The following is a 26,874-nucleotide window of genomic DNA, read 5'->3' on the forward strand; positions in this document are numbered from 1 at the left end:
AGGTTGCTCGGGCTGGCTTGCTGCATTCAGTAGGGTGGTGTTATCTTTAGGTTCACATTAATGCGCTGTTGGTCTTGTCATGTCTGCACCCACATCCTCATACTTGTCAGGTAGTAGGGGTGTTATGTCAGGGGCTGATTGTCTGTAATGTTCTCTGGTCACTTTTACACAGCTGGGTTGTCCAGGTTCTTCCACTGCAGGTTACCCTTCACGTCTATGGGTTATCAGATTGAGGTGATCGTTTTTAATTGGCTTGTTCAGTGGCAAGTCTCCTCATCTGTTCTTACGCTGCTTACATATTTCATTCAAACTCACGTTTCTCATGCAATTTACGTTTCTCATGCAATTTACGTTTCTCATGCAATTTATGTTTCTTATGCAATTTACGTTTCTCATGCAATTTGTTGTTTCTATGCCAACTCACATTTTTTATGTTTCTCTTGTTTTTCCCAGGTTTCTCATGTTTTCCCAATGTTACTCTTGTTTCTCATGTTTCTCACGTTGTTCATCAATTCATCAAGTAGCTCACCCTCTCTCAGAACCTGGTCCGTCCCAAGGCTTCATTTTTTCACACTCGGCTAGCTTCAACTCTTGGCAGTATTCCTACGCAGTGGACTGCTTTCCCGGCTTCGGCGCGGGAAACCCAGCTTTCAAGTTACTGATCCCTTGCTCGTCAAGCGCAAGTGCTGAGCTGGTTACCCAGCAGACTGCGGTTTCTTTCTGTCCCAATGCACGCTACCTTTTACTTCCTAGCTACGTCCGGCCAGGAGTGGCAATAGTATAGAATTATTGGTAAGACAAACCTATGGCAGCTCCAGCAGCCTGTACGGGCTCAGGGGCTTTAGTGGATTTCGGAACCTTCTCAGTGCCTAGGCCAGTACCAGTAGGCTCAGGTCTCGGTCGCGGATGCTGACGTCACGCCTTCTCTTCGGTTCCAGCATTTGTGTTGGATTGGGTTTCTATTTGGGCTGTCGCAACATCCTTGATCGTTAAGTCTTTATTTTGAATACCAAGAAGGCTCATGACACTGCTTGGGATGTTTTCCAGTCAAAATGTCCCAGTCCTGATGGTTAACATCCAGTTCCTACTTGCTTTTTGTTTTTTGCCTCTTTCAACTCACATCGGCCTACAGCACTATCAGGGCTTATCTGGCTGGGACTCAGCATTTCATTTTGTTGGTAGACCCCGACAGGCCTTTCTTTATTTTCTACGCACTCCATTAAGCTGTCCTCAGGGATCCTGAAGAGTAGCCCTCCTGCTGTGCTCAGCAGACTTCTCGCCATGGGTCATATTTTCGTGTCGTATCTGTCATGCTCTTAAGGTCTCCTTTGCGTTGGGTACCAGATTGATGCTCAAGGCAGCGCTATACACGACCTTTTGGGGGTCCTGAGGCCAGGGGAGTTGCTCTTCTGGCCCAGGGTCTCTCTTTCTTTTGGACAAATCAACTGGTTTTGCACCTCAGCCTTTTCTGTTTACATCTGCATGCTCGCAAGACGCGGCAATCGGGTGGCAGCACTATCAGGTTTTTGGAGCCTGGCAAGGCGTTGTGCCCGGTGTTGGTTTAAACCAGCTCAGCTGTGCTACATCTGATAAACCCAGGGGTGGCCATCGGTTGCCTTTTCCTAGCGCTCCCCTCTCTGTAGCTCATTGCATACTTCATTGCCGCCCCCTTTTTTGGCCAATCGGGGTCTGGTCCCTAAGGCATACTTTGGCATTTATTCAAGATAGGAGCAGCTTCTGTGAATTCGTGCTGGGGGCCCCGGCCCTTATTTGGGTAGGGGGAGGTTGTCTTGTTTCTCTGGGTATGTCCCAGAGCCACTTCTGAGATGCCACAAGCGGTTGTCAATTTGGCAGATTGTACGTTTATTCAGTGGGTAATGAATCTGGCTGTTAAAGCTTTCATCATACTAGGTTTATTTTTGCCCCCTTTTAGGCATACTGACCACGTGACCCAGACACACTTCATGTCTATGTTCTCTGTTGCTCTTTGTTCCTTTCCTACACTATCCACAGATTGACTCTGAGTACAAGTGTAAGGCTGACCGCAGGTCAGCCTGTAACTGTAGGAGGAGTCAGGCTGCATAAAGCTTACCCTCCTTTGCCTCCTTCCTTGTGGTCGTAGGATCTTGTGTCCCACCCACCCATTCCCTTTTTTCTTTTTCATTTCATTTTATTTCATACTTGGGTATGCCCCCTTTTAGGCATACTGACCACGTGACCCAGGCACACTTCAGGTCTATGTTCTCTGTTGCTCTTTGTTCCTTTCCTACACTATTCACAGATTGACTCCGAGTACAAAAGTATAGAAGTCTCAGCACTCATTAGATGTAGTTGCTACAGAAATGTGTGTGCACACATTTTCCTGCTAATCCGCTGTTTACAGAAGGCATTTAAAGAACATGGATACCATCTGCATTGAGTTTGCGTGTTTTTCCCCGTGCTTCCGTAGATTTTCTCTGCTTACTTTAGTTCCTCCCACACTCCAAAGACATGCCGAAAGGCTAATTGTCTGCTGTCTAAAATGACCTTATTATATGTGTTGGTCTAAAAATACTGCAGATTCCTATGGCAGACCCTGGTAACACTCCATCAAGTGGCTAGCGCAGCTCTGGTATACTGTACATTTTTAGGTATGGAGCCAGAGAAAGAGTAAGGTTCCAAGGATAGAGGTGCACCAAACATCATAATGCCGTCATAGTAGTAGGGATGGGGGAGTGTTTAACTGTGGAGTAATATAATATATTATGAGTTGCCGTGTTTTGAGGGTGTGCCCCCTTCTTCAGAGTGCAGTATGCTCATTTGCAGGATATATAGGATTAACACACACAGTTTAGATCAGCATTAATACTATATAACATGTTTATTAGTGCTAAAAAAAATCTGCATTATTACTACAGATCAATCATAGCAAACAGTAGTTACAAACTGGAAATCAACACTTGGACTTATTTTCTTCCCATTACGGCCTCATATATCTTTCCAGTTGCACTGACTTGAATATCCCTGAAGCCAGAGTCTGTAAGGAGCTTTTTATACTCAGATGCCGTTCTCTCTTTGCCTTCTGACAGTATTAACATGTTGAGTGAGAACAGCTGGGAAATCAAAGGGCCACTTCTGTCTTCATTTAAGAGGAGTTCAATTAGCAGAACCGCACCTCCTTTATAGAACAAATGGAACAATTTTTATTACTAACATGACATGTAAAATATTGAACATTTGATTAAAAAAAAAACAGGGAAAGAAGTGTTTTGCGTGTAGCAAGAGAAAAGATACTACATTGTAGTGCAGATAAGGAAAAGAACAGAAACATTTGACTCAGCTGGTGGTAACAGACATTCCCCTTCCTTTTTCATTGTTTTTGATATGTTTAGTACCTACATGTCAGCTGCCCTGAACCTTTTGGGACCCCTTCACCCCTGTTCTGTGCATTAACACTTACATATTAAACTACATCTAAAGCCGAAACATTTTTCTAAATTGCATGCTACACTGTATCCAAACTAAATTTGTATCATTTTGTTCCCACAAATAGAGCTTTCTTTTGGTGGTATTTGATCACCTCTGCAGTTTTTATTTTTTGCTAAACGAATAAAAAAAGACCGAAAATTTTGAAAAAAAAGTTCTTTGTTTTTGTTATAAAATTTTGTAAATAAGTACGTTTTCTCCTTCACTGATGGGCACTGATAAGCTGCACTGATGGGCACTGATATAGCGGCATCAATGAGGTGGCACCAATGAGATGGCACTGATGAGGTGGCACTGATGGACACTGACGATGGGCACTGATAGGTGGCACTGATATGTGACACTAATGGGCATTGATAGGCGGCACTGATGGACACTCATAGGTGGCACTGATGGGCACTGATAGGCGACACTGATGGGCACTGAAAGGCTGCACTGATGGGTACTTATGGGTGGCACTGATAGATGGCACTGATGGGCACTAATAGGCAGCACTGGTGGGCACTGATAGGCGCCACCGGTGGGCACTGATAGGCGGCACGGATAGGCGGTACTGATGGGTACTGATGGGCATTGATGAGTGAAACTGATGGGCATTGATCGACAGCAGTGATGGGCATTGATGGGCAGCACTGATAGGCGGCACTGATAGCCAGCACTGACTGGCATTGCTAATGGGCACTGATTGGTGGCACTTGTGGGCAGTGGTGGGCACTGATTGCTGCCACTGGTGGGCACTGATTGCTGGCACTGGTGGGCAATGGTGGGCACTGATTGGTGACACAGTTGGCGCTATATTGTAATCAGGACACTGATGGTCAGTGCCCTGATTACATCCCTAGATGTCCCCTGTGAGGAGATGCCACTGATCGTGTGTCAGTGTGAGGCGAGGAGCGCCGATTACCAGCATCTTCGTGTTCACGTGGACGTGGCTCTTTACAGATATCAGCGATCGCGCCGTGTCCTGCGTGCCCCCGTCATATGACGTCATCCCAGAACGAGAGCTGCACCGCCCAGCCGACATTTGATGGTGGACTGGCAGCAAGCAGTTAAAAAACAAGTGTTGGTAGCGCTGCACTGTTTATATAATAAATAATATTTAAATTTGTTTGATGATCTGAAACATTAAAATGTGACAAACGTGCAAAACAATGACAAATCTGGAAGGGGGTCAACACTTTTTCACACAACTGTTTGTATATATATATATATATATATATATATATATATATATATATACATACACACATACACACACACACACACAGTACTCACATTTGTTGCCAGCAGTTTAGACATTAATGGCTGTGTGTTGAGTTATTTTGAGGGGACAGCAAATTTACACTGTTATACAAGCTGTACACTCACTACTTTACATTGTAGCAAAGTGTCATTTCTTCAGTGTTGTCACATAAAAAGATATAATAAAATATTTACAAAAATGTAAGGGGTGTACTTACTTTTGTGAGATACACAAGTATACATATATACAGTGTATATGTATATATATATATACAGTGGTGACGGAAAGTATTGAGACCCCCTTAAATTTTTCACTCTTTGTTGTATTGCAGCCATTTGCTAAAATCATTTAAGTTCATTTTTTTCCTCATTAATGTACACACAGCACCCCATATTGACAGAACATCACAGAATTGTTGACATTTTTGCAGATTTATTAAAAAAGAAAAACTGAAATATCACATGGTCCTAAGTATTTAGACCCTTTGCTCAGTATTTAGTAGAAGCACCCTTTTGATCTAATACAGCCATGAGTCTTTTTGGGAAATATGCAACAAGTTTTTCACACCTGGATTTGGGGATCCTCTGCCATTCCTCCTTGCTGATCCTCTCCAGTGCTGTCAGGTTGGATGGTAAACGTTGGTGGACAGCCATTTTTAGGTCTCTCCAGAGAGGGTCATTTAAGAACAGTCACGGAGTTGTTGTGAAGCCACTCCTTCATTATTTTAGCTGTGTGCAGTCTGAGTCTGTGTGCAATCTGAGGTCCTGAGCACTCTGTAGAAGGTTTTCGTCCAGAATATCCCTGTACTTGGCCGCATTCATCTTTCCCTCAATTGCAACCAGTCATCCTGTCCCTGCAGCTGAAAAACACCCCCACAGCATGATGCTGCCACCACCATGCTTCACTGTTGGGACTGTATTGGACAGGTGATGAGCAGTGCCTGGTTTTCTCCACACATACCGCTTCGAATTAAGGCCAAAAAGTTCTATCTTGGGCTCATCAGACCAAAGAATATTATTTCTCGCCATCTTGGAGTCCTTCAGGTGTTTTTTAGCAAACTCCATGCGGGCTTTCATGTGTCTTGCACTGAGAAGAGGCTTCTGTCGGGCCACTCTGCCATAAAGCCCCGACTGGTGGAGGGCTGCAGTGGTGGTTGACTTTCTACAGCTTTCCCCCATCTCCGGACTGCATCTCTGGAGCTCAGCCACAGTGATCTTTGGGTTCTTCTTTACCTCTCTCACCAAGGCTCTTCTCCCCCAATAGCTCAGTTTGGCTGGACGGCCAGCTCTAGGAAGGGTTCTGGTCATCCCAAACGTCTTCCATTTAAGGATTATGGGGGCCACTGTGCTCTTAGGAACCTTAAGTGCAGTAGAAATTTTTTTGTAACCTTGGCCAGATCTGTGTCTTGCCACAATTCTGTCTCTGAGCTCTTCAGGCAGTTCCTTTGACCTCATGATTCTCATTTGCTCTGACATGCACTGTGAGCTGTAAGGTCTTATATAGACAGGTGTGTGGCTTTCCTAATCAAGTCCAATCAGTATAATCAAACACAGCTGGACTCAAATGAAGGTGTAGAACCATCTCAAGGATGATCAGAAGAAATGGACAGCACCTGAGTTAAATATATGAGTGTCACAGCAAAGGGTCTGAATACTTAGGACCATGTGATATTTCAGTTTTTCTTTTTTAATTAATCTGCAAAAATGTCAACAATTCTGTGTTTTTCTGTCAATATGGGGTGCTGTGTGTACATTAATGAGGAAAAAAAAAAAACTTCAATGATTTTAGCAAATGGCTGCAATATAACAAAGAGTGAAAAATTTAAGGTGGTCTGAATACTTTCTGTCCCCACTATATATATATATATATATATATATATATATATATATATATATATTTTTTTTTTTTTTTTTTTTTTTTTTTCCTACAGCTTTAGTTACAAGTTACATTACTTACCAGTAATGAAGTATATCCCATGTTGTGCTGAATTCTTTAGAAATCTTTACTGCAGGACTACCCTGTCTCTTTCCTGTTGATGAACTCCCAGCACCACGTGGGATAACAGTTGTGGGTGTCTGGGCTCAGCTGCACTACATATGGTCTGATGGGGACATGCCCCCTTCTGCCCTCTCATCCACTGAGAAGTTCTTTCACTGAGCCTGTAACATGATCCATGATTGGGGGAGAGTCTGACCAGTCACAGGTTTGCCTCCCCATTCACTGATCATGTTACAGGCATTATACTCAATGGAAAGAACATTTCTCAGTGGAGGAGAGGGCAGAAGGGAGCATGTCTGCATCAGACCATCTGTAGTGCAGCTGAGCCCGGAGACCTGAAGCTGTTAACCTCTACAGTGCAGGAAGGTCAGCAGCAGGAAGAGGACAGGGCAGCCCTATGGTGAAAATTTTTACAGAATCCAACAGCTTGCACATCATGGGTTATACTTCAATACAGTATGTAAGGTAACTAAAGCTGTAGAGAAAAAATGTTTTAGCTAAACATTATAGTCAAAATTGCAACTTGCTGTATTTATTCCTAGATAAAGGGTTCCTTAACATTTCCTGAGGGATGCACGATTATATAAAGAAATGTAACTTAATAGCTGGGGTTGTATTTTTTTTTTTTATCCTAAACCACTGAGGACTGCAGAGAAGGAGCGAGAGGGCTGCAGATGACCCATAAAGCACCAATGTGACAGGCCGGATCTACCTAAAATAGATACATCAGTTATAGCTACAGTCTGGTAGATCAAGTCACCTGCCAACTTCTTCTATTTCTGGAGGACCCAATGATTATTCCTTCCTGCTATAGTTCTTGGCTATGTTCCTGCCCAACTTGGAGCGGAAACTGGGAGATCAGAGTGGTTTGTAAATAAAGTAATCTTCTAAGCTAAACAGAACAATCGATTCTTGTGCCAAACCTACATTTAAGTGATTGGGAATCGGTGAAAGGCATTCTGTGGTTGTACCTTCTCCTGTCAATGACAGCTATAGCACACTGAGAAAAATGAATGGCTCCTAATTTTTTATATATATTTTTTTAATTCTGTACAGCTGTTTATTTTTCTTCTACAGAAAGGGCTATTGCTTTTACTGAAATAGCTTTGATATGCAATATGACATGTAATCAGTTTAGATACCAGCAGCTTTGGCAGGAAACTTCTTAATAGAAAAGGTAAACCCATATTTACTTTAGTTTTGCAATGACAGACCATTTTATTTTATCAACTGTGGTTCGTAAAACAGTTACAAAACACTATGAATTGCCATCCTCCTACAAACTATCAGCCCACCTGGTCTGCAGGACTGGTAAACCTTTTTCAACAGCTGCAGGCATTTCTCTTCTGTCCAGTCATGGATAATCTTGGCCAAAATAAATAGATCTGCCTCAGGAATGGCATCTTTAAAGAAATCTCCTTCAGTTAAAAAAAAAAGTATACATTGTCAAATAATATCAAATCAGAAAAAGCAGAATTTTTTTTTTTTTTTTTTTTATTACAAATTTTTATTAAATGCATCCAGAAAAATACATATCAAAACGTTACAACAGACATCCTTTGCATACAAAGGCAGTATAAAAAATGCAAAACATCATTATACAGTATATCTGCCATTTTACAAAGAAAAAAATATATAAAAATTATTCACAGTGCAAACATATAAAAAGTTAGAAACGGGCACCATCATAGTCATCCATTAAAACCAATAAAGTGAAAAATAACGGAAAATTCCTATCAAAATACTTACCGTAATTTTCCTTTCCTGATGGACTCCATGGCAGCAACATGTGGGTTAAGTCCTGCCTCTACTACCCTATAGGACATTACTTGCATAAATCTTTGCTCCCTGCCCCTGGCCGTGTTCGGTAACTAGCCTACTTCATCCATTCGGGATTGAACTCCTGCTGCCATGGAGTCCATCAGGAAAGGAAAATTACGGTAAGTATTTTGATAGGAATTTTCTGTTCTCCTGACAGACTCCATGGCAGCAACGTGTGGGAAATAACTCGCCGTACACACCCGGGTGGGCTAAATGTTGAACAAAAGATTTATTTAACACTGTCAGCCATCAGCACTTTCAAACCAAAATTGACAGAGGATAAGGTTGCTGGTTCAACACAATAATGGGTCATGAAAGTATGAATCGAGGACCAAGAGGCTGCTCTGCAGATCACTTCAGGTGCAACATGACGTGAGGCCGCCCAGGAAGTTGAAAGACTTCTAGTAGAGTGTGCTGTAACCGCCTCAGGAGGAGCCAAGCCCTTCTCTCTGTAATCCCATTGGATGGCTTGGACCACCCAAGCCGTGATGGTTCTGACAGAAGCCCTAGAGCCTCTATTTTTCCCATGGAAAAGAAAAAAGAGAGAGTCAGATTGACGAAAAGAGGCCGTAACTTCCAGGTATTGTTTAAGAGTAGCCCCCATATCAAGAGGGTGTGGATCCGGACTTCCAGCAGACTTGAAGGTAGGGAGTGTGATTTCCTGGTTTTCGTGAAAGAACTGTTGGACCAAAGGATGTTTGGCCCATGCGACTCTGGAGAAGGCTGAGATTGCAGAAACCTGGACACGAAGAAAACTGACGGACAGTGAGATATCCAGACCCGTTTGTAGAAAACTTAGAATGTCCTGAACCGCCAGATTATTACAGGAGTTGGACCTGGAAGACATATGGCTGGTGAATTTCTACCAAATCCTCTCAAATACCCGATTGGTACTGTACCTTTTTGCACTAAGGAGAGTAGGAATGACCTCATCCGGGCAGCCTAGCGCCTCCAACCTTCCCCTTTCAAAAGCCAAGCCCTTAAGCGTAGGTGATCCGGGCAAGGATATAGTCTCGATCCCTGAGACAGAAGGTCTGGTCTGGATGGTAAAGGAATCGGATCCCGGACACTGAGGAGCATTAGGAGAGGAAACCAAGGACTGTTGGGCCAGTAGGGAATTATAGCTAACACTTCTGCTGTCTCTGCCCTGAGTCTCTTCAGGAATTGAAGAACGATCGGAGTTGGCGGAAAGGCATAGGCTCTGTTGAACCACCATTTCTCCATCAGGACGTCCACCCCATACGCTTGAGGGTCCTTGTACCTCGAATAGTATCTTGCCATTTTCTTGTTGCAGGTGGAGGCGAACAGATCGACTTCCGGGGAGAACCCCAACGTTAGAATCCACTTGAATACCTCTTCGTGGAGAGACCACTCGTTGTTGTCTAGGAGTATCCGGGAAAGGAAGTCTGCCTGAACGCTCTGAACCACCGGAACATATGCCGCTGTTAAATCCTTCAGGTTTTTCTGAGCCCAGGACATAATTGGCTCTACCTCTTGTAATAGGGATAGATTTCGAGTACCCCCTTGCTTCCTTATGTATGCCACTGCTGTGGTATTGTCTAGTCTGAGTAGGACCGAGGTTCCCTGAATGAGATAACGAAACGCCAGCAAGGCCTGGAAGGCTGCTCTCAACTCCAGGATGTTTGACACTATTCTTCTGGATGGAGATTCCCATGTGCCCTGAGCTACTTCCGCCAGACAGCGGGAAGCCCAGCCCCTGTTGCTGGCATCCGTTGTTATAGTTACCCATGAGATGGGAAGGATGGAATGGCAGTTGGAGAGATTCTTCCACTGGAGCCACCACAGGAGAGAGTTCCTCATGGACGCAGTAATTCAAATCAACTGGGCCTTGTCGCCCTTCCACTGAAGAAGAAAACCCTTCTGAAAAGGCCTCATCCTCCATTGGGCCCATCTCACCATCAGAATCGTCGCCACCATAGTGCCAATGATCCTCAGGCACTGGAGGGCATGAAGATGAGAAACAGAAAGAGCCGGGTGAATCCTGTGTCTGATTGTCGAGATCTTCTCTTCTGGTAACGAAATGGTACCTTTGACTGTGTTGAACAGGGCTCCTAAAAACACCAGAGACTGAGATGGGTCTAACTGACTCTTCTCCAGGTTCAGAATCCACCCGAATTCCTGTAATGTGGAGATCACCTGACTTCTGTGTGTTATGAGTTGATCCTTGTCCTGCGCCAAGAGAAGAAGATCGTCTAGGTAGTGATGTAGACGAATCCCCCTGGTTCTCAGGAGAGCTACTACTGCCAACAGCACCTTTGAGAAAACACATGGAGAAGTTGATAGCCCAAAGGGAAGGCATGTAAACTGTAAGTGAAGCTTGCCCACGGAGAAGCGGAGAAATTGTTGAAAGTCTTCCACGATGGGGACATGAAAATAGGCGTCCTTGAGGTCTATGGACACCATCCAGTCCCCTGGTTGCACCGGCTGTTGAATTGTGGAAAGTGTTTCCATTTTGAACCTCTCCTTTTTGATGAAGCGATTTAGATGAGTTAGGTCTATGACAGGCCTCCAGGCCCCACTCTTCTTCTGGACCAAAAAGAGGGGGGAATACATTCCCATGCCTCGCTGATTGACTGGAACAGGGCTGACAACACCTTGAGCCAACAAAGATTCTACGTAGGCTAAAAGTATTGTCCTTTTTTCTTCTGATGCCGGAAGAGAAGTGGGAACCCACCTGAGTCTGGGGGCGCCGATGAAGGTCCAAGCATGACCGAAGGAGACCATCTTGATGGTCCAGAAGTCATGAATCGAGGCCGCGCAGACATGCCGAAAGTGGAAAAGATGAGCCCCCACACAGCCTGTCTGAGCGGGCCCAATCTCAAAATGATTTGGAAGGTTGTCTATCCCCTTTCGACTTAGCACCTGCGGACTTCTTGAAGGATGATTGCCTTGATTTCCAGGATCTGGAAAATTCTCGGCCTGGCTTGTAGGTGCGAGCCTCTCTGGCTCGATCCTGGTACTGCCTCTTCGGGAAGGATTTTCTCTGACCTTGCAAATGCCGGTCCTGAGGCAGGAACCCCAACTTCCCACCAGTAGACCGCGTAATAGCTTTGTCTAATTTGTTGCAGAAAAGAGAAGACCCCCCATAGGGAATACGGCACAATACCTGCTTAGAAGCTGGGTCAGCCAGCCAGGGACGGAGCCATAAAGCCCGCTTGGCGGTGACCGACGAAAGCATTACCCAGGCTGCAAGGCGTATGATGTCAATCGAGGCCTCCCCCAGAAAGGCTGACACTAGCCTCAACTCCTGAATAGGTGAGCTCTTTGCCGTGTCATCCGAGATATTCCTCAGCGTATCATGAACATTATCCGTCCACACTTCCATGGCTTTGGACAAAGCCGCCAGAGCCAAGGCTGGTTTACAAGCCATGCCTGCCATGAGATACACTCTCCTTAGATCAGCATCAATTCGTCTGTCCAAGACATCTTTAAAGGACACTGTGTCTTCTAGGGGAAGTGTCACATGTTTCACCAGCCTCATCATGACTGCATCCACCAATGGAGCTGACTCCAAATGCTTCACTTCTTCCTCCTTGAAGGGGTAGAGTTTTGAAACTTTAGCATGGAGTTCCTCTTCTCCACCTTGCTCCATTCATCTGTGATGACCTCGCCCAACTCAGTAAAGAATGGAAAGTTAACCCATTCCTTCTTTAATTGTTTGAAGAATTTCCTCTGTTTGGGAGGAACAGCCACCGGATCCTCCCAATTTAGGGTTTCTCTAATGGCCTTGACCAAGGGAGGAAGCAGAGCGAAGTCAAATCCCACGCAGGGGTTATCTTCATCCGAGTCACTATCAGAGATGGCAATTGAAGGATGGCTAGGTAGAGAGGACTCCCAGGTGTCCTGCAATTGGGTTTCCCTCACTGGGGAACATGACAGCCCTACCTGAGGAACGTTGGACCGGACCGCTTCTATACCTTTAAGTGATTCTTTAACAACCCTCTCAACTAGGGTTTTTAGTTGCTGGTCCATATCTCCTCTCTCTTTGGATGCCTTGACGAAGCAGGGGTCGCACAAAGATTTACCCGCAGGTACTTGTATTCTGCATCCCCAGCAGACACTGGATGAGTGACTGGAATGAGCCACTGAGGAATGAGAGCGTTCCTCGCTACGGTGTCCCGATTTTGAGGAGGAACTGTAGTGTTTAGATTTGGAAGAGGATTGCCGGTGATGCGATTTAGAAGAGTCACTTCCCTTGTGAGAGCTTCGTCGCTGTTCTGTCGTAGAAGGGCTAAAGCACAAAAAAGAAAAAGAACCACATAGAAAAGAATAGTCAGAGAAAACAATCACCCTGCAAAATGACCTCCCCCCCGATCACTGGACCCCCAGGGATGGTAAAACTCATCCCAGTACCTTTTGAGAGGAGGCTGGCCACAGGCAGGCGGTGGGGAATCCATATCTTCGGTAGCATCCATCTGGACTGCAAGGACATGGCAATCAGTAACCATAACAGGGAAAGAGTGCCCCCCTGTATAGTGAGGCTACTTACCAGTAGCTAGAAACCCTGGAGGTATGGGGATGTCAGCGCACTGGCGTACACTTGGCGCGGGCGGTGACATCACGGGGGCGCCCTTTTTAAACAGGGCAAATAGCCTGCAGGTTATTTGCCCTGTTTAAAAAGGGCGCCCCGTGACGCCACCGCCCGCGCCGAGCGTACGCCAGTGCGCATGCGTGATTAGCGGCAATTTGCCGCAATTGCGCATGCGCGAAACCAAGCCTCGGTCTCGTACCGTACTCGCGCATGCGCAGTATGGCCGAGACATGAAAACGAAACTAAAACGGCGGCTGGAATGCAGGAAGAACCAGCCGCCATGCAAATACACAGAACAGGATAAAAATAAGACAGGGAAAGAGAGACAAATGAAAGGAAAAATGAACATTTCACAAATACTGCTGCCATGATCAATACAGGAATCCCTCACCACTCCCAGCATGATCATCAGGCCGAAGGTAAGATGACAACACCGGACTCTTCAGGGGCAATAAGGGGTCACCTGCTAGTAGCTGGCTATCCGACCCATGCGTAGCCTTGCCTGCCAGTGGCCAGGGAACCGGCTTCTTCCAACGCCTCTTCCAATGCCCCACTCCATACCCTGCTAATAGCTAGGGCTTAGCAGAGTTATGCGACTATCCCATCCGAAGTCGCAGCTCGGCCGACTTGATCGTGGGGATGAAAAAATATCTTCAGGTAGAAAGACCAACACTAGGTCTTTGAGGAGGAGGACAAAAAAAGAACACGGCTGGGGGTAGGGAGCAAAGATTTATGGGAGTAGTGTCCTATAAGGTAGTAGAGGCGGGACTTAACCCACATGTTACTGACATGGAGTCCGTCAGTCAACAAGAGTTTTCCATATGGCAAAATGTGTTATGCAGTAAACAAGGTGACTAAAATTCATCATCAAGTTAGTTCAGTAGAAGGCAAAGTGTATAAATACCATTGGTCCCATTTGGCGTCAAACCGGGTTTTAGAATCTTGTATAGAGTAGAATATTTTCTTCATCAACATAACTGCATCCATTTTAGCAATGACCTGAGAAAATTTGATATCTGAAGACTTCCAGGCAATTGCCCAATGCATTGCAACACAGAGCGTGTAAGTCAATTGTTCCATTGGTTTCGAAAGGTCAGGAATATGAGAGAATACCAAGCAGTCACCTTTATGTAAGGTTTTCTGTTTACCTGTCAACTGAGAGGACAAGTGGAAAAGCTCTTGCCACACCAAAGCTATCTTTTCACACTCCCAAAATATGTGCACATAGGAGCCTGGTTGGGGGCAGCCACGGAAACAGTGAGGTGAAGTCTGAGGATAGGTAGCCTGAATTTTCAGTGGCGTATAATATCATCTGGTAAATGGTTAAAGGACTGTGTCCCTAATCGCAAGGGATTTAGTGCATTTCCTAAGGTTCTGCCACCTGACATCCCATTCTCTTTCCGTGGATAAGAGAGCTTAGTATCTTCTGTCGTGCTGGAAAGGCAGGTATAAAGGAATGAAATTAGCCCCTTTTCCTGGGGTGGTTATGACAGAATTTTTTATAAAATATATAGGAACCTGATGGGGAGAGGGCATAGTGCTTGTGGGTGTGGACGGCACATTTGATGCCTTCAGCTGTCATTGTGCTATTGCTGGGTGTCCCTGTGCCTTTAAGAAGGAATGGGCTCCCTCCAGGCAAGTCTGACAGTATATGCTCCAACTTGCAGACTCTAATGCCGTGTACCCACGAGTGGACTTTTGACGGCTGAACTCCGAAGGACTTTTCGATGGACTTTTCGACGGACTTTCGACGGCGTTCCGACGAAGTTCTGACGAAACGGACTTGCCTACACACGATCACACCAAAGTCCGACTGATTGGAACATGATGACGTACGACCGGACTAGAATAAGGAAGTTCATAGCCAGTAGCCAATAGCTGCCCTAGAGTCGGTTTTCGCCCGTCTGACTAGCATACAGACGACCGTCTTTTTTTGACCGGACTCGAGTCCGTCAGAAATATTTGAAACATGTTCTATTTCTAAAGTCCGTCTGATTTTTCGACAGCTAAGGTTCAATGAAGCCCACACACGATCGAATTGTCCGGCGGATTTGTTCCGTCGGACCTTTGCTGTCGAAAAGTCCAGTTGTGTGTACACGGCATTAGAGACTATAGAGTTAGGACCATAGTATAGAGGAGCCTTGAAGTGGGCACTGCGGCTTCCACATATATTTTGAAATGTGTGCAACGGAACCCCCAAAAGTGAAGAGTTAGACAGGTTTAATCTGGCTTGTTTGCAGGCTAGCTAGAATATGTGTTGGGAATTTTCAGTCTTTCTGTTTGTGATGTGCGTTGCCCTTCCATGTGCACCTTACTGCAAAGACTGTTATATGTTATAAAATGGGGTGGTTGCCATCTTTTTGTATAGCTTGGTTGCTGATTTGGTGTGGGGGCACATTGGATGCCTTCAACTGACATTGGGCTATTGCTGGGCAACTAATATGTCTCTGTGCGGTTAAGAAGGAGTGGACTCCTTCCAGGCAAGCTTGCCCTTAATTTATCCACTGCTACAGTGCCTTGCAAAAGTATTCACCCCCTTGGCTTTTTACCTATTTTGTTACATCACAGCCTTTAGTTCAATGTTTTTTTAATCTGAATTATATGTGATGGATCAGAACACAATAGTCTAAGTTGGTGAAGTAAAATTAGAAAATATATACACAAAACTATTTTTCAGAAATAAAAAACTGATAATTGGCATGTGCGTATGTATTCACCCCCTTTGTTATGAAGCCCATAAAAAGCTCTGGTGCAACCAATTATCTTCTGAAGTCACATAATTAGTGAAATAATGTCCACCTGTGTGCAATCTAAGTGTCACATGATCTGTCATTACATATACACACCTTTTTGAAAGAGGCTGGAACACCTAAGCAAGAGGCACCACTAACCAAACACTGCCATGAAGACCAAGAAACTCTCAAAACAAGTAAGGGACAATGTTGTTGAGAAGTACAAGTCAGGGTTATGTTGTAAAAAAATATCCAAATCTTTGATAATCCTTAGGAACACCATCAAATCTATCATAACCAAATAGAAAGAACATGGCACAACAGCAAACCTGCCAAGAGAAGGCCTCACACCAAAACTCATGGACAAGGAGGGAATTAATCAGAGAGGTAGCACAGAGTCCTAAGGTAACCCTGGAGGAGCTGCAGAGTTCCATAGCAGAGACTGGAGTATCTGTACATAGGATGACAATAAGCCGTACGCTCCATAGAGTTGGGCTTTATGGCAGAGTGGCCAGAGGAAAGCTATTACTTTCAGCAAAAAACAAAATGGCACCTTTTGAGTTTGTGAAAAGGCATGTGGGAGACTCCCAATGTGTATGGAGGAAGGTGCTCTGGTCTGATGAGACTAAAATGTAACTTTTTGGCAAACAAAGTAAATGCTATGTCTGGCGCAAACCCAACACATTACATAACCCAAATAACACCATCCCCACAGTGAAACATGGTGGTGGCAGCATCATGCTGTGGGGATGTTTTTCAGCAGTCGGGACTAGGAAACTGGTCAGAGTTGAGGGAAAGATGGATGGTGCTAAATACAGGGATATTCTTGAGCAAAACCTGTACCACTCTGTGTGTGTGATTTGAGGCTAGGACGGAGGTTCAGCTTCCAGCAGGACAATGGCCCCAAACACACTGCTAAAGCAAAATTTGAGTGATTTAAGAGGAAAGATGTAAATGTGTTGGAATGGCCTGGTCAAAGCAAATACCTCAATCCAATAGAAAATCTGCGGTCAGACTTAAAGATTGCTGTTCACAAGCGCAAACCATCCAACTTGAAGGAGCTGGAGCAGTTTTGCAAGGAGGAATGGGCAAAAATCCCAGTGGTAAGATGTGGCAAGCTCATAGAGACTTATCCAAAGTGACTTGGAGCTGTGATAGTCGCAAAAGGTGGCTCTACAAAGTATTGACTTTAGGGGGGTGAATAGTTATGCACATTGACTTTTTCTGTTATTTTGTCCTATTTGTTGTTTGCTTCACAATAAAAAAAAAACATCTTCATCGTTGTTGTGGGCATGTTCTGTAAATTAAATGATGCAAATCCTCAAACAATCCATGTTAATTCCAGGTTGTGAGGCAACAAAACACGAAAAGTGCCAAAGGGGGTGAATACTTTAGCACGGCACTGTATATGTGTAGAAAATCTGTAGAAAATGGACATTATTTAACAGTGATTTATTTAGGTTGTAAGGTGACTGGCAGAAACTAATTAATTACAGCTAAACGGTTTATTTTAATGATAACCTATAAAGTATCACAGAAAAGCATGTGGTGTTAAATTCATAACCTGAAATTGTATTCTTTAAGTCTTTTAAAATGACATTCATACTATGGTTTAGATGTCAAAGACAACTAAGTAAAAAACTGTAGTGCTGGGTAGAATCAGGTGTATCAAAAGGCAGCAATAGCCTTTCTCTTACAAAATGTGGTGCAGGTTTGCATAGAAACCAGAATAGAAATATAGAATAGAATAGAATAGAATAGAAATCAGAATACTGTATATCCCATGCAAGATCGGGTAATAGCTTGATCACATTATCCTAGATAATTAGCACATCTAAGGAACAACCAACATAAACATACACAATATGCTAATTAACAACAAGCCTTGATTAGTCAGGGGGTGGCCCAGACAATCCACACAATCCCACAATGGTTTAATAACAAGGTAAAGTGGACACAATATTAACCACTTCATATCCAGCCAATTCTGATACTTCGCTCTACCTTTTTTGCTAGAAAATTACTTAGAACCCCCAAACATTATATATATATATATACCGTAAAACTTTGGTTTGAGAGTAACTTGGTTTGAGAGCGTTTTGCAAGACAAGCCACATTTTTTTTTAAATTGTGACTTGATATACAAGCGATGTCTTGATATACAAGTAGCGTCATGTCACAACTGAGTATAAAAGAGAGAAGAGGTGCCTCTAAGTGTAGCAATATGGTTACATTTAACCACTTCAGCACCGGAGAGATTTGCCCCCTTAATGACCAGGTCATGTTTTGCGGTACGGCACTGCGTCGCTTTAACTGACAATTGCACGGTCGTGCGACGCTGTACCCAAACAAATTTTATGTCCTTTTTTTTCCCACAAAAAGAGCTTTCTTTTGGTGGTATTTGATCACCTCTGCGATTTTTATTGTTTGCACTATAAATTGCCTCATTTATATCCTAATTAAATGGAGTAAGCAGTGGACACACTCATTATCCCTTTATGTGGTGTTCATTTATATACATATTCATAGCAGACTGCCGGACACAATCTCTCAGCACTATCCACCTCTGTGACTAGGTCCTACAGGCACTTATCATACCTGAGATTCGGGATTGGATACAGACTTATTACAATTACAATTTCAGGACTAATCAGCGGGGTTCTATTCATTCATGAACTTTCGTATCAATTTCCCGGGATCACCTGTTTTGATGGATTGCACTGCATTCACCCATAGCAGTTTTAAGGTGTAGTACTTTCCATTTAGGTTCCTGTGTGGATGCCGTCTGTAACACAATATTTCCTGCTGCAGTCACCAGGGGATTTATCATTCTTGGGGGGGGGGTGGCGATATAGTCGCACTGTCTCAGCCCCTCGGGGAGGTCCCGGCGAGTTGGTCCATAGGCTTAGGGGATAGGGGAATTAGTGGGTGTGGGGGTTCACAGTTTTAGGGGGGGAGGCTGGGAGGGTTAGTAATGGTTATCTTTGTATATATTGTTTGTTTGCTGTTTTATCCTTCTCTTTGTTACATGCCAAATAAACTTAAGGAGGTAGCTCTTGGGTGTACACATTTTTTGTTTTTTTCGTTCTGCTGACCAGCTGCTTTCCTCGCCGCTAAAAGCCAGATAAACAAAGAGTTGAAACCAGAAGTGACTACATACTCATCACTTCCTGTTTCCGGGGTTACAGAGAGAGAGGAACAACATCAGTTCTTCTCTCTCAGTTCAATGCAGCTGGTCTCATTGCGAGGTGGCAGCAGCGGAGGCGGGTGGGACCCATTTCCGCCACCCGTATAAGTGCTCAAGTGTCTATTTGGCCACTCAAATAACTTCTGCTAGAAAGGGAATCGCCGGCTGAAAAATGTCATACCAGGATGATGCCTGTAGGTGGAGGCATCATCCTGGTATAACCACTGCAACCTGAGGACATCCATGGACGTCCTACGGGTAGGAAATAGTTAATCACATTTCCAAGAGATGAGCAGACAAGCAGAAACAATAGGTGACTCAATTAACAATGGGAATTCACACCTAGGAGGAACACAATGGGGCAAAGACACTTAACACATAACACCTTAAACAGATTATAGCAGGCGACCCCAGCATCAGGTTGTTTAGAGATGATTATATTAACATCTACTCTGAGTCTCACAGTCAAAAGTAGTCATTGCTGGTTTGGGCACAAATGCCCCAAATCTTTATCCCAGTCCTAGATTCCCAGTCTGTGTGTTTCAAGGCAACATGGACCCGAATCTGAAGCAAGACCTCTCCAAGGGTCCCCCAGACACACACCTTCCAGGAATAGAGCCCCCTTTTAAAGCCAGGGCCCATAGTCAGAAGGCAAGAGGCTACTCTGCAGTCCTCTCCAAAAGCCCCTGTCCTGGTTGGGTCTGTCAGAGTAAGTTCTGGCACAACATTTTATATATGCCCACTATGGCAGTACCCAGCTTCCCACGACTTTTGTATTACAATTGGTTGCTTATTAGCCCTACAAATAGCCAGAATTACATAACATTATAAGCCAATAGACTTCAGTGGGGTTCACCAATTTTGCTTGAAGTTTGTCTTCCCGACAACCTTGGCTTGGGTTGTCGGGGTCTGCAGGCAGGTGGCTTATCAGAATCTGGAAGCCCCCATTAACAAAGGGGCTACTGGATCCCGACCCCCTCCCATGTGAATGAGTATCGGGTACACAGTATCCCTACCCATTCACCAAATTAGTGGCAAAAAGTAATAAAAACAAAAATTTGTTGACAAATCCTTTAATAAAAAATAAAAAAAATAGTGTCCCTCACGCTGCCCGTCGGACCCAAAAAATAGAAAAAATTAAAAACGCTCCCACCGAATGCCTCCTCTCCACTTTGACATTTCTGATATACAGTAGGTAAGGGGCGGGGCAACCTAGCAATGTCACCCAGTTGAACCGCCCCCTTCGGACATCATGAACTGGTGCATGCTGGGTGCTGATGCTGATGTTCGGGCTGAACCGTTCACCCTAATAATGAACTCTTAAAAATCTACAAGTTTACCATCTAATTGAAAACAATACAATTCCTATGTGGGCAATAATTTATCTCAACAGTTTTTAAGCAGGGAGACTAATGAGGCAGAAATATATCTTCCTCTAGCAGGGTATCTACAAATCTCAGGGTGGTGAGAAGACTTCTCGGGGACCAGCGAGAGAAACAGCTTCAGGGGAATGATCGTTGCAACTGAAACAGGCTGGAAACAAACCATGAGACTGTGGATTTGGGTAAATATTACCCTGTATTAGATCACTCCCTAGTAAAATGAACAATATATTCTTCATTAGCTAAGGCAGGGATGGGATGTTAATTATTTAATTTATGCCTGGAAATAAGCTTTAAAGTATAACTACTTTTTTTTTTTTTTTTTTTGCATAGAGTTGGAAGAGATTCGTATTTCTGTCAGGTTTTTATTTCTGCCTTTGTCCTTGTTAAGGAGATTCACCCCTTCTATTTATCCTGATGACCATTATCACTAAGAGTGAAAGTGAATCAAAATCTTCTAATGGGAACAGTAGTTCTGGTGACTCTGCTGACAACCAGGGATTGCCTCATTTAGAGGGATTTTCTCTCACTTCCTGTTTTGGAAATGGGGCCGGAAGTAAAAGGAAATCTCCCCAATAGAACACAGAATAAAAACTTGAGTGATAGCTCTCTCTTACTCTATGCAAAATTATATATTAATTTTTAATTAATTACAAATAGTTATTTCATATATTTTTTTAAATTTTTAACTATAAATATTGTTTTGCAAATTTAGAAAACACTGCAAGGGAGATGCTATGTAATTTTGTATATTTGACTTTTTCATTATTATTATGTGTTTGAATGTTTGGAGTTCTGCAAGTTGTTCTTCCTGTTCCAGTGCGCGTATTCTTCAACTGTATGTATCATAATCTTGTTCTGTTCTGTTTTCTAAGTATATTTTTACATTCCCAAAACATGCCCTTTACTCAGAAAAAGATGTTCTTAGAAAGATAGGGCAATATGTTTTTTCTGTGAATTATCATTCAAAGAGAAGGAACTGTACCCAAAATATCTTTTTATTGCTTCAAATGAAGTTGACATTTTTGGATCACCTAATCAGGGCAAAACAGCTGATTACGGAATTGGTTTATATTTGTAGCTAGGTTAAAATTATGATGAATGATCAATAACCTTGCTAATTCATTGTGAACATGAAATTTAGTGAAGATCATTATTGTGATCCTAATAAAATAACCAACCATGAAAACAACACTAACCTGAAAATTTACATTGTGTAAAAAATGTTTATGCTTTCATCAAATACAGTATATGTTTGTGTTTTTCTGTTATCATTTTTATATCGTAATACAGCATAAAATAAAATATACCTTCATGAAAAGAAATATGTGGATCATTATCAGGTACAAAATATTTCTTAGCTGTTTGTACCACCATTGGTAGGTCCATTATAGTAACTGTAGCCCCTTGATTTGTGGATAGAAATATTCTTGCAAAAGCTCCCGAACATCCTGTTAAACAAAATTTTTGTTGTTAAATGAGAGTTAAAAATAAAGTATATATTCAGTGTGAAGTAGATTATTACCGTATTTATCGGCGTATAACACGCACCGGCGTATAACACGCACCCCAATTTAGGAGGGAATTTTAAGGAAAAAAAAACTTTTAGGAGGGAAGTTGAAGGGAAAAAAACTTACATTTAAATGCCCATCATTGCAGCCTTCTCAGTGCAGCCTTGCCCCAGTGCAGCCTTCGATCCCCTGTCCCTGCTTGCTGGGCTTCAAAATCGCCGACCGCGATTTGAAAATGGCGCCGCCGGCGCCGAAATACACAGAGCCGGTCCTCGGCTCTTTCCGGCGGCTCTCGTTCACTTTCGGCTCCACTCGTAGTCCCGAGCGGAGCTATCCGAGTAGGTTCGGATAGCTCCGCTCGGGACTACGAGTGAAACCGAAAGTAAACGAGAGCCGCCGGAAAGAGCCGAGGACCGGCTCTGTGTATTTCGGCGCCGGCGGCGCCATTTTCAAATCACGGTCGGCGATTTTGATATTTTGACAGCTCGGGATCGCAGGGGATCGGCGTATAACACGCACCTGCGACTTTCCCCTGATTTTAAGGGGAAAAAAGTGCGTGTTATACGCCGATAAATACGGTACTTAAAAATTTCTTAAAGTGGATGTAAACCCTCACATATACACAAATGAAGTGAACAGAATCAGATGATACACAGGGATGAAACAAATCTCCCTTCATAAGTTTTACATGTTTATCTGCTGTCTGCAGCTTGCTATATTCTTTAGAATCCTTACATCGGTTAGGAAATTTCACTTCCTCATTCAACAGACATACTGTATCTCCCATCTCAGAGAACTTGTCAGAAGTTATCATGCTGATAACAGAAGAACAGAGCAGCACAAACACACAGGACTTAATGCTTTGGAGACAGATAAGGAAACACTACCAATATATTTGCCCAGCTCAAATTTCATTAATCAGGTTTACATCCACTTTAAACAAGTTCACTATCATCATATGTTTATAAGTTGTGGATGTTTATTTCTGCAGTGCTATTTATTAACAGACAATTGAAAATCCCCCTTGGGTGGCCAAGGTACCCATTATGGGCTGTGATCTGAGCCACTGTACAGAGCTGATCTGAGCAGCTCTGCACCTTGTAATTACTATGATGAGCAATCACAGCGAGCACAAATGTAAACAGTACTACTGTTTACATGGTAGAGCCCGCTCCTTCCACTCACAACTGAAGAAGGGGAAGAAGGAGGAAATAATTAACCATTCATGTGTTATAGATCACAGGCAGCAGCAGATTCTTGGTGAGGGGCGGTGATCTTAGGATAATTTTTTTTTGAGACAAGAAGAAATCCTGGATAGCCGCACTCCGGGATAAGGACATATTTATTAAAGTAAAATCCAACAATACAGGCAAATGCAGAGAAGTACAGGGTGGTAAACCGCTAATGCGTTTCACATCATTTGGATGCTTATTCGTAGCTAAAGAGGGATAGTAATAGTGTGATATAAATAGAAAAGTAAAAAAGTAAAAGAGGGAGGGTGGAGTATGCATGCCGGTAGAACAACCAATCACCGCGCTGCATAGTAGACCCACCTTCTTGGTGTAATTAAAAAGATAATGATCCCATTATAAAAACCCACACCTGCAAGATGAGGAGGGAAAAAAACATCCAATAATAGCCAAACAAGTATATAAAAAAAGAAAGTGTATAAACAAAACTCACATGCCAATATAAATCAGCACGGACTCATGTAAATAACTGAAAAAAGAAAAAGGGAGGCTAGCATTGGATGCCAAAATCCCCTCACAGCAGGTGAAGCCGCAACAATGGAACAATATTAGAGTAGTAGGGAGTGCCAAAGAGTGTTGAACCAGAAAGCAATGTAACTGCAGGGTACCTCGCTCACACATATACAGAACCAAAAATCAAAAAATATACAAGACATATATATATAGACCTGAACAAAATATACATAAATGTGTGACAGCGCGACCCGACATAGTATACATAGACACTCCAGAGCACTCACGCAACCCAAGAAAAGACAATATACATAAACAGTTAAATAGATTGAATGTAAATTACTATATAGGATCAGAGTATATGTATATTGAATGCTAGATCAAAGCGTATATACGTTAAACATGAGATAAAGAAGTATATATATATGCACATTAAACAACTTCTCCGATCATATCCAACAACTTGTATCATGTAAACAAAAGAGTTGACAAAAAAATGTGCAATAAAAATTATTATAAATCTAAAAATGGGTCGCGAACTACTCAAAGACGTGGTTACAAATGTATCAAAAATGTAGCATCACATCCAAAACACTGGTGTCAAATGAATCTTTGTTTCCTGAAAGGAAAGACAGTAAAAAACAAAGACATGGAAATGGATTAGACACCAAATAAACCACGAAAAAATATGTATAAATATCCATTGTTGTTGATGTTAAACTCTCATAACAGTATGATGTTAGCCGTGCGGCCAATCATAAAAAAATATTTGATCAATCGCACAGAAAACATGAAAAAACCCCAACCAGAGGATTAAGGGTGAGAAACCAGAAAGGACTACTAGACGGATGCAGTTTCCACATAGGTTAACATAGTGGCAGACTGCGCTGCAGCAACAAGTATGCGGAGACCGTAAGTCTCACTTCATATGCTGAAATAAGTTGAATGAAGCAAAAAAGCCCAAAAGAAAATAATAATATCAGGCACACACAAATATAGTAAGGTAACTGTAAAAACTAAATCAAACATAGTCTAGATCTACATCCTACATCAAAGAATTAAATGATACCATATGATTAGAGACTCCCAGAGTCTTACTTCTCGTGCTGCAGAACGCCACGGCCCGCTATAAAAATTCCATAAGACTAAACTAAAGTGGGATTAGCAAAAGTAAAGCCGAAAGGCAAAGGGAACAAAGTAGTCTATAAAACAGCTTAGCTGTATTATGCCATGTGTTTGGGGACTCAAAAAGTCTCACTAAAAATGCTCCAGCAAGTCACGGTTTACTATAGAAAAAATGAGACTATGGCCTAATATGTCTAGCAGAAAAAGCAGGAACACAGAGAGGATTAGAAAGGAAGCAACCTCATAACTCTCTGCCATACACCAGGAGACAAGGAAGTCTCACTCAAGCTGCTGAAGAATACTGCTACTCCCAGAGTCTCACTCAGTGCGCTGCAGAACGCCATGGCTCGCTGTAAACATTCAATAAAACTAAAATGGGACTAACAGAAACAAAGCCAAGAGGCGAAAAAAACAGAGTGATCTGTAAAGCAGCTTAACTGCATTATACCATGCATTCGGGGACTGAGAGAGTCTCACTTAGAGTGCTGCAGCGTATCACGATCTACTGTAAAAAAGATGAGACTTTAGCTAAATATATCTAGCAGAAAAGCAGTAACACAGAGAGGATTAAAAAGGAACAACCTCATGGCTTTCTGCCGTGCACCAGGAGATGAAGGAGTCTCCCTCAACCTGCTGAAAAATACTGCTACTCGCTATGACATGAGACTTGGGCTTAAAAAATCTGGATTAGGGAGTTGAATCTCTAATCTAACAGTAGTGGAAATATGTTTATATTTAGGGTTGGATTGCTAGACTACCAATGGTGAAAAAATATGTATAAAGTATACAGTAGTGCAAATATCTGTAACGTTGTAAGTTATGGGTAGACATAAATTAGCTAATACATCTTCTTAATGGTAAAAGGATTTTCTTTAGAGAAACTGGTTTATATTTATTAAATCCCAGATAAAAGACTGCTGAGGATGTGAATGACAGAAACTACAGGTAAAGACTTTTTTATGAATGAAACCACAAAACGTGCGTAGGATCATTCATAATAGTGTGACACATATCACTCGAAGTTAAGCCCGAGGGGTCGTCTGGTGTTGACAGAAAAAATCCATTGGACTTCACGTTTGCATAGGATTCTAAATTTGTCACCCCCCCTCGGTGGTGTCCTAATTTTGTCTATGCCTTGTATGACAAGGCAAGACCTGTTCTTTTGATGGACTTCGTTCCAATGATGTGCAACGTTTGTGGCATGGTTTTTGTCAATGTCATAGTGATACAACCGGTCTTTCAGCCTGCGTGTAGTTCTCCCTACATATTGGATGGAACATGTAGTACATGTGATGACGTATATGACATAACGTGTATTGCAGTCGACAAAGGAATTAATTTTATGGGACTTTCCCGTGGACATTGATGTCACCATATTTCCATTCCTAATGAATGGACAATAATTGCAGTTGCGAGCACCACATTTAAATGTGCCCTGGAATGATAACCAGTTATTAGATTTGTTTTTGCTGGAAAAAAGGCTGGGTGACAGGAGGTTACCAAGGGATGGTGCTTTTCTAGAGACACTGCGGATACCCTTAGCTAAAACATTAGAATAAATGGAATCATTAGACAGGACCGGGAAATACTTGGTAACAATTTTTTGTATCTTATGGAATTCCACACTATGAGGTGTGGAAAAGGTGGGAGTAAAAAGTAGTCCCTTGAGGGACCTGGGATTGTCCCTGTCCTTAATCTTATCCACAAGGAGTTGGTGACGGGGTGTCTTTCTGGCTATGGACAGACCTTTATTAATGGTAGCTGGAGAATATCCTCTGTCCATGAACCTAGAGGACATGGAGATGGCCTCCCTATCAAAGTCACTCTCCTTACTGCAGATTCTCCTCAGTCTTAGGAACTGTCCAAGTGGGATGTTCCTAATGGTATGTGCAGGATGATTAGAATCAGCTCTGAGTAGTGTGTTGCCCGTACTAGGTTTTCTATATAGGCTAGAAATAACCTGAGGACCATCCGCTGTGAAAAGAACATCCAGAAACTCGATAGATAACGGATCCATTTTACCAGTGAATTTTAGATTCAAATTGTTGTCCTTCAAGTAAAGAAGCCATTTTTCAATTTCAAGCAGTGGATCAGACACAATGAACAGCAGGTCATCTATATACCTGCAGTAGAACACCGTGTCTAATCGGCGGGG

General features: G+C 42.9%; 1 protein-coding gene across 3 annotated transcripts in view; it reads right to left on the reverse strand.

Annotated features, from left to right (window-relative positions):
* Window positions 1–2,879: 2,879 nt before the first annotated feature.
* The window catches only part of LOC141128844 (acetylserotonin O-methyltransferase-like), a 103,679-nt gene continuing 79,684 nt past the window's right edge, over window positions 2,880–26,874 (reverse strand). The window contains exons 6-8 of one of the 3 annotated variants that reach the window (XM_073616406.1): window positions 21,691–21,831; window positions 8,002–8,124; window positions 2,880–3,157 (exon numbers count right to left, since the gene is read on the reverse strand). In XM_073616406.1, coding sequence (XP_073472507.1) covers window positions 2,946–3,157; window positions 8,002–8,124; window positions 21,691–21,831 — 476 coding nt within the window. In that variant the 3' untranslated portion in view covers window positions 2,880–2,945. The remainder of the gene's footprint in view (window positions 3,158–8,001; window positions 8,125–21,690; window positions 21,832–26,874) is intronic. The other 2 variants (XM_073616409.1, XM_073616407.1) reach the window with 2 other exon arrangements.

Source organism: Aquarana catesbeiana, linkage group LG02 (genome assembly GCF_042186555.1).
Source record: "Aquarana catesbeiana isolate 2022-GZ linkage group LG02, ASM4218655v1, whole genome shotgun sequence".
In the NCBI taxonomy this organism is placed as follows: Eukaryota; Metazoa; Chordata; class Amphibia; order Anura; family Ranidae; genus Aquarana; species Aquarana catesbeiana.